The 22,134-nt window shown below is 35.8% G+C and overlaps 1 protein-coding gene across 2 annotated transcripts in view; it reads left to right on the forward strand.

Annotated features, from left to right (window-relative positions):
• Positions 1-22,134, forward strand: part of LOC150101245 (serine/threonine-protein kinase STK11-like) — a 305,719-nt gene that overhangs the window by 247,221 nt on the left and 36,364 nt on the right. Inside the window, exon 7 of one of the 2 annotated variants that reach the window (XM_090401376.1) lies at positions 10,386-10,475. The exons of the other annotated variant lie outside the window; for it this stretch is intronic. Coding sequence (XP_090257502.1) covers positions 10,386-10,461 — 76 coding nt within the window. The 3' untranslated portion in view covers positions 10,462-10,475. The remainder of the gene's footprint in view (positions 1-10,385; positions 10,476-22,134) is intronic. 2 annotated transcript variants of the gene reach the window in all.

Consider the following 22,134-nt stretch of genomic DNA (forward strand, 5'->3'; position numbering starts at 1 on the left):
CCCAGGGAACTGAGAAACCATATATTGTAACACTAAAACATATTTACAATAATGCAACTTCTGTAATTAAATTATATAAAAACAGTGAAAAGTTCCCAATACAAAAAGGCATCTGGCAAGGCAACATCATATCTCCCAAATTATTTACAGCTGCACTAGAGGAAGTCTTTAGGAGCCTTGATTAGGAAACAAAAAGAATAAACATAAATGGAGAAAGGCTGCATCATCTGAAATATGCAGCTGATATTGTCCTAATAGCAGATAATCTTGAAGATCTGGAAGAAAGGCAAAATGAAGCCTCCAGAGTAATTGGATTAAAAATAAATAGAGAAAAAATAAAAACAATGAGGAATAAATACATAAACCATAGAACTGTCGAAGTTGAAACCATGAAATAGAACAAGTTACTTCATATGTATATTTGGGGCCAATTGTTATCCTTTGAGGATTGCCAAAGAAAAGAGAATTGAACAAAGAATTCACCTTAGATGGATGGCTTATGGGAAAATGAGAGACATAGTCAAAAGTGACATCCCTATGAGTCTAAAAAGGAAAGCTATCGACCAATGCATACTTCCTGTCCTAACATACAGAGGAGAAACATGCACTTTAACAGATAGCCCTAAACAAAAAGCTGAGAACAGCACAACATTGCATGGGGAGAAGTATGCTAAAAATAACATTGAGATAGGAAGACAGATACCAGGTGTCATGGATATTGTGAAATATATTAAACAGGCTAAGTGGAGATGGGCTGGCCATATTGCCAGATGCGATGACGGGAGATGGACTAGAAAAATAACAGAGTGGAGACCAATGAATGGAGCAAGACAAAGAGGAAGACCGAGAAGAAGGTGGAGGGATGAACCGGAACAAATTGCAGGAGTGAGATGGATGGGAGAGGCAGAAAACCGAATGGTCTGGAAAATCATTGGGGTGACCTTCATCTAGCAGAGGACAGAACCAAAAGGTTTAAGAAGAAGAAAAATGATACCCCCCCCCACCACCACCACCAAAAAAAAAAAAAAAAACTTGATTGATTCACCCATCAGAGAGGCATGTGCAAGGTTTTTTGCAAGAAGGGAAATAACGGAACTCCATGATGGAGTCATGGAGGCAGATCAAGGAAAAGAAGAAAGCATATTGCATGTGTTCCCAGCAAGTTAGACAGCATGTATTCTGAGAGAATACAGAGAAAAATATAAGAAAGTGAAGCAATCAGTAGCTAAATGAGTCATTGGAAGACTTTGGATGGAACATAATGCATAAATATCAGGAAGATGGCGAAATATTGTTGAAGCTTCTGAAGAAGCTTAGAAATGGAGGAAATTGTAACTAAAAGGAAATAGATTATAAATATGGCATGAAAACTGAAAATAAAGATATTCTAGATGTCTGGAGGAATTACTTTTAAAGATGCTAAATATTATTGTTATTACATGACACCTCCAGCGAGGTCAGAGACTCATCAAGAGAGTGCACCTATTCCACCACTCAGATTCACCGACTACAACTAAAAGCAACTACACCAGTGCCATCTACTGCTCATCACCACCACTAGTATTTCCACAGACGATCATAAATATCTATGCCCAATGCGTGATTCGAACCTGCAGCCTTTTGGCTGGAGAGCGGATACACTATCCACTCGGCCAACCAGGCTGACAAATGAAACTAGAGGTGATAAAACAGGTAGAAACCAGTCCAGAGAAATGCAATATTAGGAGTATATATCAATATGTGAGGTGGAAGAAGCTATCATCATCATCAAATTCCTGACATGTACCCTCAAGGGTTATACAGGATATGATAGTACTACATGAAAAATTTACGTCATTACTAACTTCCTATCTACAATTTCACTCCAAATCAATCTGTTATCTGTCAAGACTCCAACATTATCAAATCTCATATTTCTATTGTCTAAGGCACTTTGTACCGTATCAATCCACCTATATCTTGGTCTTCCTCTGGGTCGTTTTCCTGCCAACCTGGCACAGAACACTTGGTTTGCTAATCTTTCCTCGCCCATTCTGTTCAAGTGACCGCACCACCTGAGATTACCTCTGCTAACACATTCCTGGATGCTGACAATGTCAAGTTTTTCCTAATATCCTTGTTTTTAATATGATATTGTTATTGATGCCATCTGTTCATGCCTGAGATCTTTCTGTGGACTTTCATATCTGCGGTCTCTAGTCTTTGGTCGAGTGTTTTACTTCTGACCCAGCTCTCAGATTCATTAGTTAAAACTGGTTTGAACACTGCCTTGTATACAGCTAATTTAGTGTTCCGACTAATTTCTCTCTTATTCCATAAAAATTGATTCAGTTGACTTCCTACCATACCAGCTTTGTTGATTCTGTTGTCTATTTCTATATTTAATTGACCATCTTCACTAAAAATCGTGCCTAAATAGCTGAAATGTTTTACTTGTTCCACAGGTTCCCCATTCAAAACACAGTTGACATTTTCAATGATTCTACCTATTTTTATTGTCTTTGTCTGCTTATTGCTGACCTTCATACCATATCTATTACAACAGTTATTCAATTTTGTCAGGGAATCTTGCAAACTTGTAGCGGATTTATTTAGAAGTATAACCTCGCCCGCATAAAGCAATGAGCTGACATTAACATCTCTAATTCTGATATCATGTTTAATACCACTTTCCTTCATAATGTGATCCATATAGATAATGAATAACAGAGGGGATAATGTACATCCTTGTCTCGCACCACATTTAACATTAAACCATCTTCCTGTGCTTCCTTCAATTCTAACTGCTGACTTGCAACTTTAATAAAGACTCAGTATTGCTTGATATAATGCCCCGTTGACACCATATAACTGTGGTGTATTGAATAGCTTCTCTCTTGGCATCTTCTCGTATGCCTTTTCCAGATCGACAAAACTTAAATACAGATCTTTGTTATATTCTCATGCTTTCTCAACTAATTGTCGTATAGTGAAGATCTGATCCTGTCACCCTCTATTTGGCCTGAATTCAGTTTGTTCTTCACCAAGCTTTTCTTCCACAATTCTTCTCAACCGTTTCTCAATTATACCGGCATAAATCTTGCCCGGAACACTCAGTAGGGAAATACCTCTGTAATTGTCACATTCAGTTTTATTTCCCTTTTTATATATGGGTACTATTAGAGCTCTACTTCAATCATCAGGAATTTGTCCCTCTGTCCAGGCCTTCTGAACTATGCAGTGCAGCCACTGTAAGACTTTTATACCACCATACTTCAGCCTTTCTGGTCGAATATCATCTACTCCTGCTGCCTTACCACATTTCAATCTTTTGATGGCTTTTTCTACTCCAAGTATGGATATGTATTCCTGACTGCATGCCTGTTGAGTGTTTTTTTACCACTGTGCTGTCATCCCTGCTTGTTTCATTTAGCAATTTTTCGAAGTCATTACTCCATACTCCATTTCTAAGCTAATTACTCCCTTTCCTCCATTTCTAAGCTTCTTCAACAACCTCCAGAATATCTTACCACCTTCTTGATATTTATTTTCTATGTTCTTGCCTAAGTCCTCCCATGACTTTTGTTTAGTTAGTTTTGCACAGTGTTTAGCTTTCTTACATTTGTCTCTGTATTCTCTAAGAGCACAAGCTGACTTATTTGCCAGGAACTTTTGATATGCTTTTGTCTTTTCTTTCACTGCCTCTTTAACTTCCTGTGTCCACCATGGAGTTCTGATTTTTCTATCCTTGCAGACAATTTCATCACATGCCTCTCTGGCTGAATCAATCAGGGTTTTTTTCAAGGTTTGCCACTGAATCTCCAAGGTTTGGTTCTTGTTCTCAAACTCTTTCATTTTTTTTTTCAATAATCTTTGTGTATTTTAGTCTACAGTTCACATCTGAGAGCTGCTCAACTTTTATTCTCTTTAAAACTTTCTTACATGTCATTCTTTTCAATATGAAATTCAATTTTATCCTGCTCAAGACTAAATAGTGATTGCTTCCAATTTCAAATCATCTGTACAATCTGCTGTCCTGCACCATGGAGAAAACATCACTATCAGCAATAACATAGTCAATGAGACTTTTCTTATTTTTTGCCTCTTCTCTCCATGTGAATTTGTGCACATTTTTATGTTGGAACATGGTGTTAGTAATAACCAGTCCATGTCCTGAGCAGAAATCCAACTGGTAATTGTCATTATTATTAGTTTTGCTCTTTTCTCCAAATTTTCCTAAAACATTTTTGTATGTCTGACAATCACTTCCTACTCTGCTATTTAGATCCCAAACAAGGACCAACTTTTCATTTTTCATTGTGCCAGTAGCTTTCTCTAGACCCTCAAAAAATTCCTCCACTTCTACCTTAGTAGAGCCTTCTATGGGACCATAGGCACAAATAAATCTCATTGTCCACTTCCCCTTTCTCATATTTACCCACATCACTCTACTTGAGACTGCCTGCCATTCGAGAAGATTTCGTGTTGAATACTATGGCTACATCTTCTTTTCCTTGATTGTCATTGCCTTAATATTATATTTTGTATTTATTGCTCAGAAAGATCTCACCAGATTTTGTTTCAGTCACCCATATTATGTCGATCTGGTACTTATCTAATTACTCCACTAGCTCCATTTCTTTGCCAGGCGTCTTATGTTGATTGTACTGATCTTTTACTCTGGTGATGTTGAGTTGGGGTGTGCTTTCAGATATGTTCCAGTAGTTGACTTTTCGCTGTTCGCCCTGGTTCCCTGGTGAAAACAACGGGGGCCTTGTTTATCCGGGCGAGACCCCGGCCGGCATGAAATTTTGTCATGTTGTACCATCATTTTGTATATTGGTTTAAGCCAATAAGAATACAATTTGGTTGGCTTAATCCCAAATTGCCAGCCCATCCTCGTTAGGTCAGTATCCAGGTAGATACCCAACAGGGTGCACCACGAAAAGGTGAGGATTGGACATTAGGTCAGAAGCCCTGGTCGGTTCTCCGCATTCCTTTAAAGGCTCTGTGGAGTCTCCTCTCAGTTATACAGCTGTGACCCTTAAGCACCCCGGAAGAAGCTATCAAAAACCTGAAATATGAAAAGGCAGCTTTAGTAGATGATATTCAACCAGAAATGCTCAAATTTGAAGGTATGAAAGCTTTACAATGGCTGCACTGTATAATTCCAGTGACCTGTCTTAGGCTTGATTTCCAGATGATTGCAATAGACCTCTCATAATACACATATATAAAATGGAAATAAAATTGAACGTGAGAATTACAGAGAGATTTCTCTACTGAGTGTTCCTGGTAAGATTTATGCATGGAAACTTTAGAAAAGGCTAAGAAAAATTGTAGAAGGGCAAAATCTATTTGGCCTGAACACTGTTCAGGCCAAATAGAAATTGTCAGGATCATATTTTCTGTTTACAACAAATAGTTGAGAAATCATCAGAATATAACAAAGATCTGTATTTAAGTTTTGTGGATCTGGGAAAGGCATATGCCAAGCTGTCTAGAGTAAAGCTATTCAAAATGTTACATTTAAATGGTGTAAATCAGACATTATATCAATCAATACAAAATCTATATTTGACTTGTAAGTCAGTTAGAATTGAAGGAGGTAGATTGATGTTAAATCAGGTGTGTGAAGGGTGCATACTATCTACACTGTTATTTAAATGTTACATTTAAATGATTAATTTAAATGGTGTAAATCAGACATTATATCAATTAATACAAAATCTATATTTGACTTCTAAGTCAGGTAGAATTGAAGGAGGTGGTTTGATGTTAAATCAGGTGTGTGAAGGGTGCATACTATATACACTGTTATTCATTATCTGTGTTGATCATATTGTAAACAAAATTGGCATTAGGCCTGATATCAAAATTGGAGATATTCATCTTGGCTATTTTATGTATGCATGTGATGTTATACTGTTAAATAAATCCATACACTCTTCAGATTCTAAAATAACTGTGTAATATGTTTGATGTGGAAATCAGCAACAATAAAAAGATGGAATATGAAACTAAGGGAAAGAACATTGAAAATATCAGCTGCATCCTGATTCAGAACCTTTAGAACTAGTAAAACATTTCAGCTATGTGGGCAGGCACAATTTTTAATGAAGGTGGAAAATTTAATAATGGAAATAGACAACAGAATTAGAAAAACTGATATGGCAGTCAATTGAATAAATTTATATAAGAATAAGACAGAAATTTTAACTCATGAATCTGAGAGCTTTGGTAGAAATAAACCACTAGAGGATAATATATCACCCATATAGAGGAGAAATAAACCACCCATATATAGTTCTGAGAAAGATTAGGAAAGTAAATAAACAGATGGCACCAATGGCAGATTAATATTAACAGTGAGGATATTAGGAAGGCACTTGATGTTGTTAGTAGTCAGGAATCTGTGAAGAGAGCTTATCTCAGGTGGCATGGGCACTTGAACAGAATTAGGGAGGAAAATTAGTAGAATGGATATTTGTAAGACCCAGAGGAAGACCAAGATCTAGGTGGATTGGTACTGTATTATTATTATTATTATTCAGGCCTCCATGGAGTCAAAAGACTCATCGTGGGAGGTTCTTCCTAAGAACATAAAGTCTGTCAAGACTCATCGAGGGGAGGTTCCCTCTAAGAAACACAAAGTCTATTATACCACTCCTTAAACTCATTGACCGTTCTCTCCCTCACCACTCTATCAGGCAATGCATTCCACTGCTCAACCACCCTCCATGCAAAGAAACCACTCCTCACCCTCTTGCTCACAATTTCCTTTCATAACTTCCAGGGATGACCTCTTGTCATCACTCCTTCTCGCTGTTCAACCAAGTGAAAGAACTCCCCAGTGTCAACCCTGCAACCACCTCTCAACAGTTTAAAAGTCTCAATCATATCACCTCTCCTTCTTCTATCTGCCAAATTTCTGCAGTCCACATTCCCTCAGCCGATTCTCATAACTATCCTTGTATAGTCCTGAGACCATCTTTGTCATCTGTCTTTGTATCTTTTCCACAGTTAATTTATCCCCTTCAAATCCTGGGGACCAAATCTGAGAACAATAATCCAAGTATGGTCTGATCAGAGACTTATACAACGGAATGATAACTCTCTTATCTCTGCAGGTCAGTGTCCTTCTCATAATTGCAGCAATCCTCTGTGTTACCTTCACCACCTTTGCAATATGTTCCCTAAACTTCAGGTTTCTATCAATCATCAACCCCAGATCTCTTGTCTCCCCAACTTCCTCCAGTATAACTCCTCCCATAGAGTATGCAGTATCTCATCGATGTTTCCCAAACCTCAAGACCTTACATTTTGCTGCATTAAACCGACATCCCCATTCATTTGCCCATCTATCTAGCTTATTCAAATCCTCTTGGGGCTACCACATCTGCACTATTACTAATAATCCTTCCCAGCTTCGCATCATCCGCAAACAACTGAATATCCCCTTGCAATCCACTGGCAATGTCATTGATATAAAGGTTAAACAATATGTGCCTTAGAAGACCAGAAATATAAGACATGGCAGTATTGGAGTCTTGACAGATAATGGATTAATTTGGAGGAAAATTGTTGATAGGAAGTTAGTAATGATGTAAGCTTATCATGTTATACTATCCTGATGTCTTGTACACCCTTTGAGATTACATTATTAAGAATTTGTAGACAATGGTCAGCCCCTTCCCAGTCTGTTGTTACAAGGTAACACATACAATCTTATCTTTAATTCTGACTGCAATCACACTAGTATGCATTAAAGCTTCCTTATTCTGGTAAACTGCAGACAATAAAGTACAAAAAATACCAACTTTATATCCTGACTGTTGTTCCTTTATATTCAGCTGTGCTATCAAGAATCCCCCCCCCCCATAGTACTATGCATCTGACCTCAAATTCTCATATCATAATTTAAACATTAGAATGTTCCTTTAGATGCCATTATGAGCTTTAATTAATAGGAATGCTCTGCAAACAAACTTCCTGTTTCTATTAATAATGAATTGAGCAGCATGCCCACATAGCAGTTACATTCATTTAAATAGAATATTATTTAAAACTAGTTTATTTTTAATGCAAATGGTGAAAAAATGAATTAAAACATCTCAGGAGGCAGAGGTACTCAAAATACCTTGTTAATATCTCCTAAATTTCATGAAAATGAGAGCGATAAGGTAACTTTCAATTAAAACTTACAGAATGTACTTAACTTAAAGCATTAGCTTTATTAATATCCTCCACTTGTTTGAAGCTTGTTTATTATTGTCAGTAGTGGCAATAATTTACAAGCTTATGCATTACAGAGATGGCTGTGATTTGCTTGCCTTGGGTATTTATATTCCAGAGAATAGTAGTTATGCTTTGGTGATGTTCTAGGTATGAGATTGGCTAGAACCGTGACAGAAAGTATGACTTCATTAGGGGGTGTCTTGTCTCAGAAATGTACTTGCATTTTTATCATAAAGTAATGACTCAATTACGTTATGATAGTGGATATTATGAGATCATCCTAGATTTTGCAAAAGCAATTCATAAAATGTCACATTCGAAGTTACCAAATAAGTTTGGGCCATTGAAACGGGTGACTGCCTAATGGGTATCACAAAATAATTTATGGAAGAGCAGCATTCTCTTGACCTGTTTGACTTGGATCATCATTGATCCAATGATGATCCAAGTCAAACATTGATCATTGATGCCACTGATGATTACCTTGTAATCATCAGTGGCATCAATGTTTGTGAATCCTTTCATGCTACCCCACAGTACTCAAATATGGCGTAGCTTACCAAGCTTACCAACCTTTTATGGTTGGGATTGATATATAAAGTGGGGGTGGACAAAAGGAATGCAAGTGATCAGTAGGGTACTAATGGTTTCCCCATGAGGCTGCTACTGTTTAACTACTTTATTCGTAATATGTGGGATGGTTTAAAGAGGTAGGTACAGCTAGTTGTCTACAAAAGATGAAAGTTGGGATTCCTACAGAAAGAGTTATGTAAATTGATATTGTAAAGAGAAGAGAATTGGTGATAACAGGGTTTTGAAAGTGAAAATCTTTATCTTGCACATAACTTCCTGTCTCCATGTTTATTCTCTTATGGAAAATTCTGTTCTTTAGATAACTTATGAAAATTACTTTCATATGTACTTAATCTCTTCCGTCCACTCAAAATGGCATTTTTTCTTGTTTATTACCGAATGTACTTAATTTGAAATTGAACATAATTTTATTAATTTATTAATGTTTATTGGAAACTTTAATTTTAATTGAAAAGTGATTTTTCCCCACTTTTTTTGATCATTAAACATATATCAAACAGGAGGTTCATTTCATTGAACTTCATTGGAAGTATTGCTTTTGATACTTTGCATATTATTACATTATGGTAGTGCTTGCAATGTAGTGGAATAACCATTTTTGTGTTTTGGTGAAAAAACTCTTGAGTTCAGATCATGTCGCACGAGATATTTTCAACTGAAGGTGAGTTAACAGGTTATATATTTAAAAAAAAAAAGTGGCAGAATTTTCTCTCCCAAATGGTCTGAGAATACATATAATTAACAGATATACCTCTTAATGGATTGATGTTCTTTCCATATGTGCTATTAATATTTAAAAATATAGCCTATTATTATTATTAACTATGGCTTCCTTTCCTCAGGGGAATATTTAACAGGCAGCCTGAAAATTGGGGAGAAGAAAATAAACAAATGCAAAGAAATATTGATAATATAAATGCACATGAACTGTTAATAATGGAATAAGTTCTAATAATATAATGTTTTGTATATGTTGTATTAGCCATCAATTCATCTTGCATTGCTTGCCAGTGTTTGTTTCAGTAATTCAGGTCTAAAATTGATTTACTTAAAGAAGTCCAACTGTTATGTAAAATTAAGACTTAATTCTTATTCAATGGGAACACATCACTTTTGTCTTCTTAAAAAGCAAAATATTAAGAAACTTTTATTTTCTTCTATGACATCATGATCTTAGACCAATCACCATAGTACTGTTGTCAAATATAACATATTAAATTCAACTTTTCTCATCTCATGAACCATATTGCTGTGATTTTCCCCTTTGCAGATTTCATAACTTCTTAACTGTCACTATTTAGACTACATTAAGTTTGTGGCAGGGACTATAAGTTCTAAGACTTTAAGGACTATGGAATATTTTTTTTAATGTAATAAATAATTTATAAATAGTTCTTTTAGAATTGGCTGCTTTAAAAGAGCTGTTTATTTTGGATTTAATATTAAGGGTTAATATTATTAAATATTATTAAATAATAATATTTAATATTATTTTATTAGGATAAGCATTACGGATAAATTGATTATATTGTAAGAGGTCAAGTTCTTCTTTCTTTTTTGTTGTCATCTCTTAGGATACATATTGCTCTATGCTTCAGAGTATTGATGATAAGAAACTTTTGGCTGGGGTGGTGGAAAGATTTAGCGTGAAGATAGCAGCCAGTGTAAGTAGGTTTTCTGTAGAATTCTAGTTATATTACCGCCTTTTGATTTTGTTAATCTAAAAAAAAAAAAAGGGTAATTATTGCTACTCTTAAAATCAGTTTAATTTTGATTATCTATGGTGAGGAAGTAGGGAAATCTGATTAATTCTTGTTGATCCCCCTCCATCTTAGCCAGAAATTTAGCATCATCAGTACTCTGAAGACTAGAGCATTATGCATTTTAAGAAATGACAACTGAAAGTAAGAACAGTTGATCCCCACAGTGGTTACTTTAAAGAGTAATTTATAAATTAAATACAGAAAATATCTATTATAAATGCAGGAAAATAATAATAATAGTCTTCTCCTTATGTGTTGGGTTCAGTGGCTTGTCATGGCTAAGTAACTTGGGATTTATAGTAACCTAATTAGTGCTGTGAAAGGATGACTAATCCTGTTCGCTTTTCTTTTTTTCTTCTTTTTTAATATGTCTCCCATTCTACAAAAGGTTGTAAAGTCAGTACTGTGGGTGGGATAAGGAATTTTTGAAATAATTGTTTATTTTATTTACCTTTACCTAGTTGGAAAGCCTGCTCTGGAGACTCGACATGAAACTTTTTCAAGCCACCTTGGGCCTCCATTTAGTGAAGCAGTGGTATTCAACAATCAATGAACTTCATCTCCCACACCTAAACACAATCATAAACATGCTTTCCCTCACCAGCATTTAAACCCACAATCTTTAGGTTGAAAAACTTGTTAACCACTCAGCCAACCAGGCTGGTTTGGTTTTAACTAGATTGATACATCTGTTAGCTGCAATAATCTGTGTGATTTGTTTGTCTTGTAGTATGAAAGCCTGTATCTCTCAATAAAATCCCTGCTTCTTCACATGAGACTGATAACTTGCCTTCAGTTGAATAGCATTTATAAAGGTTCTTCTGTTATTGGAAGCTTATTGGAGACCTGTTGTTGTCGAGTCCATTGAAGAGCTTCTAGATATGACTGTGGATCTGTTGAACTTTGATGGAGTAGAGCTTTTCTCTAGGGTTATTGTCAATTTTCTGTAGAATAGCAGCAATTGCTGGACAAGACAGTTTTTGCATGTTTCATAGCTCCTATTACCGTCTGGACGAATTTTCATGCCTTTAAAATGTTCCATCCTTAAGCCTGCTGATGATTGCAGTTATTTCTTTATTTTCATCAATTTCACTGATTTCATTCTTCTTCTTGATAGTTTGTTTTGCTAATCTTATTTTGGCGACAGAGTTAGTATCAGTTAGTTAAGGGGATAAAAATCCCTTATTGTTTTTCAGCCAGTAAGCGAAACTAAGATCGAAAACTAGTTATAATATGTTATAATATATAATATAGTGACACACCTTTCGGGCAGTTGTATAGCGAAAGTATGTTAAGTTCTCTTCACTTAAACTCTGATATTCTAGGTCTAGCTACTCACTGATGAGACCTCAAAAAAGGTTGAAACCGGTCTGGGTAGTGACCTCTCCTCATAATGTAAAACAGTACTACATCTCCTAGGAGCTGTATGTTTTTACATTATGAGAAAATATCAAGAACAGAGAGGGAGCTTGCTCCACCTTTGCAACAAGTTGCCCTGGGGTGGCACTACCAAGTGGTCACTTATGCTTGGATCCGCCGACAGTTCGTCGGCATGAAACATTCAGATCGTAGTTTTCGATCTTAGTTTCGCTTACTGGCTGAAAAACAATAAGGGATTTTTATCCTCTTAACTTATCAACCTCGCCAGAAAAAAATAGCCGTTTAGCTTTTCATCAGAGTTAGCATCAGTTAGTGATAGTGGGTGTAATTTTTGAGGTAGGTATCTTTCTTCTTTGGCTAGTCTGTCTTTTCTTTCATTGCCTTCAATATTTCCATGGGCTGGTATCCATTGCAGTGTGCAATTCTTATTTTTCAAATTTAAGGTTGTTAGTAGTTCATGAATTTCCAGCGCAAGTTTTGTATTTCCATTTTTTAATGCCTGAAGTGCAGATTTTGAGTCGCTATAGATGGTTATCCTTCTGTAATGTTAATTACTTGATTTGAGAGATAGAATTTGAGAGCTGTTTGTATGGCTGTTAATTCACAAGTGAAGTTTGAGGCTATTTTGCCATGAAGAGCATCTGTTCTGATTGGAGACCTAAAATATATTATATAAAGATATATATATTATATTATATATATATATAGACCTGAAATATTATATAAAAAAGTGTACTATTGAAAAAAAAAAAAAAAAAAAAAATCCCTCGCCCATTCACGGTACTAATGCACTATAGGTTTACAACTTAATGCACTATAGCAAGGTTCCCAAACTTTTTTTCCCATGGCCCGGTTATTTTAATACTTCATCTTCGTGACCCACTAAAATTTTTATGGCCAATAAGTAAAATAAAACAGATTTGAATGTCCATAGAGTTTTCATTTATTATTATTATAATAAAGAAACATTTACTCTGCACGTCACTCGATTGTTCATTGGTGCTAATCGAAGAGTTTGTAACTGGGGCACATTGTTTGTTGTTTTATTACCCATTTATCCATCGTTAAATGGGTAATGGCAAGCGAGATGAAAGAATGAAATAAATTATTTAGAAACAATTATAATAATTACTGTTGTTCAGCCGAACCCACCGGGCAAGGTACACATAATCAGTAAATACAAAAAAAAAAAAACGCTCTCTCTCGATGCTTAACTCAAACTGAACAAGCAGACTGAATACGTGGCAGGCGAGTAAAACAAACGTCAGACCGTCAAACGATTCAGCTGGTGTCAAGGTTGCCGCAGCACAGCCTCGCCATTAATTGAGCTACTTTACTAACAAAGAGAACTGTGAAATGATGACCCGGACGGAGCCCATTTTTCATCTCTATTAATTAAATTATTTATTCATTAGTCCAGATTAAATGCTATTTACTTGTATTTTAGAGTTTCGTGAAAAAATGAAAAACCCAAAAACTAAACACCTAGGTTTTGGAGAATTTTTTTAGGCGACCTGGCATTTAGCTTTCGTGACCCACTATTTGGGAAACGCTGCACTATAGGTTTTCATATGGTCTGAAGAAATTCTTGAGATAGTCAAAGTAGATTACTTGATTACAGCATCTGGGGATTAAGCCTTAGATATCAAATGTGGATAGAACTAATATTCTGATTTCCACTTTTTGGAGTATCAGTTTGGCTAAAAATCAGCCAAATGTCCTACCTACACCTTCATACTTGTGGATCTGTTAGTCAAACTCACTATATCCCCCCTCCCCACAAAGAACAGTAGTGAAAATGTGTTGTACCCCTCAGTAGAAAAAACAAATTTCTGTGGTAAGTTACTGTTAGGTGGTAGTTAAGTTTCATGTGATGTAATACAACCACTTTGTTTATTGGTAGCTGGAGTCTCTATTTGCCTCCAAAGCAAAGAACCAATTTACTTTTTTCCTCATTTCTTCCTGCACCATATGAAAGAAGTTTTCAGAATTGTTAGACCTCATGGAGAGACTTGGAGAGACTCAACATTTAGTCTTTTCCAAACACTGTGGTAGAGATGCTGCTGGAGAGTATCTAAACTGAACCAATTTTAATGGTTATTGGTTTAGAAAGCTTCCAGATAAGCTAGAAGAATAATTTTGCTGACACTATTCAGCCAAGCTATTAACATGATTGTTACCTCGTGGGTGGTATTCGTGCATACGTTTGCTCTGAAGCTTTCATGTCAGAAAGTTTCTAACTTAACTGTCTTCCTTTTGATCTTCTTTAAAAGATCAAAAAGAGGATAGCTAAGTTAGAAACAGAGTTACAATTTTCTCTCTATCTAGCTCACTTGCTGTCTTTATCACTCTCCTGATGTCACAAACCATTCAGAACTTTCTGATTTCTGTTATAAAGATTTTCTGAAACTAGGTTTCATGTCGCTCCTGATATCAAATGATAACAAAAATAATGAAACATACATGGGAATTTGCTATACATGGTAATGGAGCTACATTAAATAACTAATAGAACATTTTTAATTCCTGAAAGGGTAATTTAAAAGGCATACCTGGTTGTATATTTTTAGATAGTAGGAATGACAAAATATTTGGAGTCCCACTTGATTGAGCCAAGAACATGTGGTAAGAGGATGTGTTGATTCAATTTTTTAAAATCTATAGTCCATTTGATTCATCGTTTTACCTTGCTCACTGGTTTATTTATGCTTCATTATCAACACCATCCTCTTATCTCATGTTCTCGGCTCAGTCAAGTGCGGCTCCAAATATTTTGTCATCCTCATCTTCTAAAAATATACAACTAGGTAGGTCTTTTAAATTAAACAATTTATATTTACCCAATGATTGGAGATATAGGGTAGCTCCATTACCTAATAATTTGCAATTTTTGTTATTATTTTTTGATTTCCTAATAGTAAAGTTATGTTTCTTGAGAATTTTTTGTTCGGTGTTCTAACTTACTTCCCTTTTCTACTTCACTCATCCAGCAGGTGAAGATGGCAAAACATTTCTTCTCACTAATGATCTTACACAAACTGTTTACATGCCTTTCAGAATACCAGATACTTCATTTGTCAAACATTTTGGATCCCTTCCTTGCTGGTGACCCTTCTAAGTATACTGTTTGTATTGTTAATCCTCTGTTCAGTGCAGACCACAATCTGGTGTTGATTTCATAAACATTTGTACTTAATTTAGCAATGAAAAAATATTCTTCTTGGTATGGAAATGTTCATTTTTTTATTCTGTTTCAAGTTATTATCCATTATGCTGCATAGATGTTTCAAGAATGATTTGTTGTCATGAGTGCAGCATGAATGCATGGTGGAATGTGGAGAATGTATTTGTAGAACAGAAGAATGGGAATATCAGGGAATGCAGACCAGACTAAAAGAACAAAGCCAGCATAATTGTGGATACAAAAGACTATATGAATCATGAAACGAAAGAAAGAAGGAATGAGGATTAGAGAGTGAGCAAACCTGTGGAAGTGAGACAGCAGGAGCTACAGAGAGTGCCATTGCCTGGAATGCAACATTTAAAAAAACATGTTGATCAGAATGAAAAATGAGATGGGAGAGATGTGCAGTGAAATTATATGTTTGGTGGATAGGAATGTTAGCTGAAATCATAATATTATGAGAGAACAGAAGTGCAAGATGTACAGGGAAATGTGTGTGTGGGGGGGGGATCAGGATGGACAGAGAGAGAGACATAGCATTAGGAGAGTGGATGTTAAAGCAGTAGTCAATGTATCTATGGGAATTGGCAGTGCAAAAGGATAGAAGGAAGGAAAATAGAGAGAAAGAGGTGAATGAACAACACAAGAATAGTGATGTATGGAGAATCTATTATTAAAGGTATTGTAATGAAAGGGTCCACAAAATCTGTTTCTCAGGAGGGAGGATGAAGATAATTGGTGCTTTGAAATAAATCAGCAAGAGAATGAGTGGTGGTTGTGAGAACCAATGATTTGATTGGACATAAGGAGAATGTGAGGGTGGATATTAGTTAGTTATTGAGGAGAGTGAAAGATACTAGCGTGGTAGAAAAAGGTTTGTCAGTGTGTTGCCAAGGTATGACAACAGTCAGTTGAGATGGAGAACAAGAAGTGAGTGTACTTTGTATGGTTGGGATGCATTTGATGGATTTGTACAAAAGTAATGGATTGCATTTGCTCTGATTAGCAGGAAGTGTAATGAGTGATGTGAGCAAGTGTTTGTTAACAGAAGTAGTAGTCTTGTGAGAGATGATGAGAGAACAGAAGTGCAAAATGGACAAGGAAATGGCAGGAGGAGGGAGGGGGGTTAGGTCAGGAAAAAAGAGAAAATGTATAAGGAGAGTGGATGTTGAAACAGTAGTCTGTGTGTGTGAGAATGGTCAGCATAGAGGCCTGTGATGTGAGTTAGAGTAGCTAAGTCTGAGGAGATATTGGGGTAAGTGGCAATATGCACAGTTGTGCATGGGTAGGACTGGTTATAGACCTAAAAATGCACTTTATTCACTCATTCAGTTGAAATAAGTGTAGGTTGTTCAGAATGATATGTTGATGGAAATAGAAATGGAAGGATACAATGTTTTTCATGATGATAGAAAGGGAGAAAGTGTGTTGTTGATGCTAGCAGGAAAATTATGTCCACATAAGTTGAATATGTATGGGGGAAATGGTGACAGCTTTGAGGCAGTATGGTGTGAGATGGAGGTTGACAGGAAGATACATTTAGATGTTGCTATAGGCCAGGGAATGTGGAGCATGGTGATAAAGAATGTATATACAGTTTTGGTAGTTAACAATTGAAGGGTAATCATTATAGTTAATTTTAATCTCATGGTAATTGAAAAGAAGAGCATTTGGTAATAAGAAAATGAATTTCTTGAGAGACAGCTATCTTAGGCATCATATAAAGGAGGACATGCAAGACAGATCAAGTGCCGTAGTCTGATCATTTCTTGAGAGGGTGCGATTGTAAGTTGAGTTTCCTTCTGCATGGTGAGAGTGGTCATGAAGTGATCACCTGGTGGGGGGGGGTGCTAGTCACATATAAAGACTTCTGTGAGGACAGGATATATGTGTAACTGTAAGGCCAGTAATTATTATGAAAAGCTAAGGAGACAGCTTGGAGCTATAGCATGGAATGAGGAGTTAAACAGAAAGGAGATAAATGTTACTTGGGCACTGACCAGTAGATATTTAACTGCATCATTGTGCATATATATTCTGTCATAGAATGAATGAAGAGATAGCCTGAAATCTAAAAGGCACTGTGAAGGGAGCACAAGATGAATAATGATGATATTCAGCTGCATGAAGAGTATAAAGAGCATGCCATGATATGATGGTGATTAATTTATTAGAAACAACAAAAGTGTAGCTTGAACAGAAACTAGCAAATCATGACAAGAAAAATCCTAGAGATTTTTTTTTCAATATGTGACATATAGAAATAAGAACAATTATGGCAAAAACAATTATGTGATTGATGAAAATTGTAGATTGGTAACCGATGTAAAGGAGGTAACCTAGTTGAGATATTCAGTGAGCAATTAATTCATCAGGGAGTTTCATCCATGTCAATATGAAATCATGAATTCATTTGTTGAGGGAGCGGGAGAAGTTGGCTTACTGGGGAGTGAGCAAGAGTTATATGAGGAATTAAGTATCTTGATGTTAATAAGGTAGAACTTGATGACATATAACTCTTGCTCACTCACGAGTTGTTTAACATGAGTCTTGCTGCAGCATACTTCATAGTTACCCAAGGATTAGAAGCAGGTAACATTGTTCCACTTTACAAAGATGGTGATAGGAGAAGGCTACAAATTATAGGCCAGTCTGAATATCTGGAGTTGTGGTTAAGGTATTGAGGAACTTGATGAAAGCTAGGATACAGAAGCGGTTTGATGATATCAGTATTCTCTGTGATTGTCAGCATGAGTTTATTAAAAGGAGTCATCTGTTATCAGTTTACTCATGCACTATAACAAGTTGATAAATGCACCTTGTTATAGTACATGGGCACATTAACAGTGGAATTGTAGAAAGTTTAGTTTTTATTTATTATTTACACTCTGTCATCAAGTGTACCAGTTGCAAAAATAGGCTGTGAGTGATAGATTTCTGTATAGAAATCTGATATCATGCAAGATGTATATTGCTATGAAAATTCTCTTCTATTCTCAGATATCAAACTTAACCTCCACAATAATTAAACAAGTCGAGTCTTCACCCTTTTATATATAAAAACAAAAAATCATTTAATCATTCTAAGATAGGCCCGTGTAGTGCAGTGGGGCTTGCATTCTCTATGTTTGTCCAACTTAGGTCTATCCTTAAGTCTAGTCGCTGACTGGAGGAACATTTTCTAAACCTTTTTTGACAAGTTCCCAGGTTAGTCAATCTCTGGCATAGGCAAGTGGGTTTTTTCTCCCATAAATTGACTGTAGAATCCATGCTATTTCAGACAAAAACATACCCTGTTAGGGGGAACCATCTCTTGATGTTAGGCATCAAGAGATGGTTGCCCTTGTTTTTTCCAGTTTCCTCATTGGTTGCCACTTATAATTAATGAGAGTGGGACTTCAGTATCCACTGTGGATACTGAATTGCTCACTCAGTCTCCAAAAGATAGATAGGATTAAAAAAGGCCTACTCCCTGTAAGGGGAAAAAAAAAAAAAAAAAAAAATATATATATATATATATATATATATATATATATATATATATATATATATTTTTTTTTTTTTTTTTTTTTCCAGTTCTAAAATACATAAATAAAAAAGGAAATATACAATATTCCGAACTTAGCAATAACAGAAATTTGTCTTAAAATCTAGAAAAATTGTTAATATAGAAGAAAGATAGATAGCACCTAAAAATATGCCAGCTAAAAAGAACATGGCTTCTTAACTGCACTGGACTTCTCTTGAAAGAAACAATTTCTTTATCTCTTCAGTGGATACAGTTCTTATCCTGAAAAGCCACTTTTCTCTTACGAAAGTCTTGAAAATAACTGTAGTTTTCAATTCATAGTAGGAGATATGAAAAGTTCATATTTGGACAATGAAATCCTCACTTTTGTATACTGTCTAGTGTTCCTTTTAATGCCTTCTAAAAAAATACATAAAAATATTCCTTCTTTCTCCTTCAAGATTTACAATTTTTTTTCCTCTTCTTATATCAAGGATTTTCAAGGAAAATGAATCAACACTTGAAATTCTAATTACTATTTATCAAACAGTCAATTAAATTTCAAAATTCCTTTCATTTTTTTTATGCGTGTGTTGTGTTATGTTCCATTGAGTCATTTTCGACTCCTGGTGATTCTACGAACATACACTCGCCATTCAGATCTGTCCCTGGCCATATCTTTCAGAATTTCCAAGCACATTCCAGTTACTTCTTTAACTCCCATCTAATTCTTGGTCTTCCTCTTCTTTTGCTTCCATCAACTTTAGCAAGTATCATTATCTTCTCCAGACCGTCATTTGCTCCCATAATATGTCCAAAGTATGACAATTTTTGCTTGATGATCATAGCTTCGAGGGAACAATCTGGCTTTATTCTGTCTATCACTGATTTATTGGTTCGCTTTGCAGTCCATGGTATTCTTAGTAAGCGTCTCCAAACCCATAATTGAAAGGCATCTATGTTCCTTCTTTCACTCTTTCTCAGGGTCCAACTTTCAGATCCATACATTACCACAGCGAATACTATTGCTTTCACGATTCTGATTTTTTGTTGCAAGGCTAATATCTTTATCTTTAAATATCTTGCTTAAATTTGTCATTGCTTTCTTTCCGAGTAATAATCTTCTAACTTCTTCAGTACAATAACCATCTTTATCAATTCAGGATCCTAGGAGCACAAAATTGTTAGCTGCTTCCATTTTCTCCCCATCTACTTCAAAATCATTAAATTCACATGTTGCCATAACTTTTTTCTTTTTGAGGTTACGTTTAAGGTCATATTTAACACTTTCTTCTTTAACTTTCATAATAAGTTCTTCCAAATCTTCTTTGCATTCTGCTAGCAAGATGGTATCATCTGCATACCTCAAATTATTAATATTTCTTCCACCAATTTTAATTCCAGTCGAAGACTCCTCCAGCCCTGCCATTCTTAAAATGTATTTCACTGTACAAGTTAAACAGGCACGGAGATAAAATACATCCTTGTCACACCCATTTACCTATTGTGAAATACTCAGTTTCTCCAAGATCTGTTTGGACAGTGGCTTCTTGTTCATAATAAAGATTCCTTAGAAGGATAATGAAATGCTCTGGTAATCCCATTGTTCTTAGCACATTCCACAGTTTCACATGATCTGCAGAGTCAAAAGCCTTACTATAGTCAAGAAAACAAAGGTAGACATTCTTTTGATATTCCTGTGCTCTTTCTATTATCCATCTCACATTGGCGATCTGATCTCTTTCCTCTGCCTTTTCGAAATCCCGTCTGTTCATCTGACATTTTTCTCTTCATGAATGGTTTCAGTCTTTTCTGAATGATCTTAAGTAAGACTTTACTTGCATGAGAAATCAGTGCTATAGTTCTGGAATTTTCGCACTCTCGCATCACCTTTCTTCAATGAAGGTATAAAAACTGATTTTTTCTATTCCCTAGGCCATGTAGTTATGATCCAAATTTGCTGACATAGAGCTGTTAAAATTTTAACTACCTCTTCTCCCAGGACTTTGAGCAGCTCAATAGGTAATCCATCCTCTCCTGGTGCTTTCTTACTAGATAGCTGTTGCAGTGCCTACCTCACTTCACTCTCCAGTGGTACTGGCTCCTGTGTATAATCCTGCTCTTCATTTCATTTTTTTTTTTTTTTTTTTTTTACACAACTGTTATTCCAATTACAATTGTAACAACAACTAATAACTTTTAAAACATCTTTATTTATTTATGAAAATCCAGTACTAACAGAACTTTCCTCTAACTTGTTCCAACACTTCCATATTTCTATATATCCATATACAGGGTGTTCGGGATAAATTTGACAGTTTCGTAAGGAAAAAGAAAATCTTCTTTGTATCTATTAAATTTAATGAATTGACAAAAAAACATTACAGGCAGAGTTAATTACAATACTATCAACAAGATTTACTCAAAATAACCACCATTAGCATCGATCACAGCTTCAATTCTGCTTCGGAACCTCGAACAAGCTGATGCTACAGTCTCCCTGGGAAGGGCCGCAAAAACTGTTTTAATTTTATCCATTAACTGGGCTTTTGTATTACTGGAAGTGCGATTGGTGCCTTTTTCAACTGCGCCCCATACAAAATAATCCATGGGGTTAAGGTCTGGGGAGTTTGGAGGCCAAACATTTGGACTGGTGAAGTCGTAGAAATTTTCAGACAACCATTTTTGACTTTTCCCAGAGGTGTGGCAAGGGGCCGAATCCTGCTGCCATACATACGGCCTACCATTGGCTACCCTTGTTATCCAGGGCTTGACTACAGTTAGCAACTCCACGAACAAAGCCCGAATTCCAATGCCAGGGTTCTTCAACACCTGTTCCTGCAGATTTGCGAGGAATTCTGCTGTACGAACGCAATCAGATCGTCTGCTAGGGATCTTTCTTCTTGCTACATCCTCGTAGTCACCATTGCAAGTCTCTAGTTCATGCCTGATTGTTTTTACTGTATTCAGGGAGCATTGGGCAGCAGTCGTAATATCCTTATTTTGATGGCGGGCACGAATCATCATGATACAAGTTATTCTCTTCCATGATTCAGGTGGGTTCCAGCTATCCATCCTTTCTGACATCTTGTATATGAATGAAGAAGGGTCCAAACTTTTAAATGAAGAGAAGTGTGTGTTAATACATGTAACTTACGGAAAAATATAATTAATTATAAATATGTCAAATTTATCCCGAACACCCTGTATGTAGCTCCAGAAATCCACTTGCCTCTGTGCAAATGATGAGACAAGTGGCAAGTGAATTTTCAGCCTCATTCTAAATGCATGCAAAATATATTATTTTTTTTGGCATAATTTCCACTTTGTTTTCATTTTAAACCATCATCTCAGGTGCTCAAGTTATTTGATCATGGTGGCTGACATCAAATTCATTAAAAAAAAGTTTTATTTCCAGAGAGATGGAAATAAAACTTTTGAATCTGAAATCCTTAATTCGAACACTACAGCATTCTCTTTTAAAAAAT

Source organism: Typopeltis vanoorti, chromosome 12 (genome assembly GCF_054136105.1).
Source record: "Typopeltis vanoorti isolate ZY-2024b chromosome 12, IOZ_Tvanoo_1.0, whole genome shotgun sequence".
NCBI lineage: Eukaryota > Metazoa > Arthropoda > Arachnida > Uropygi > Thelyphonidae > Typopeltis > Typopeltis vanoorti.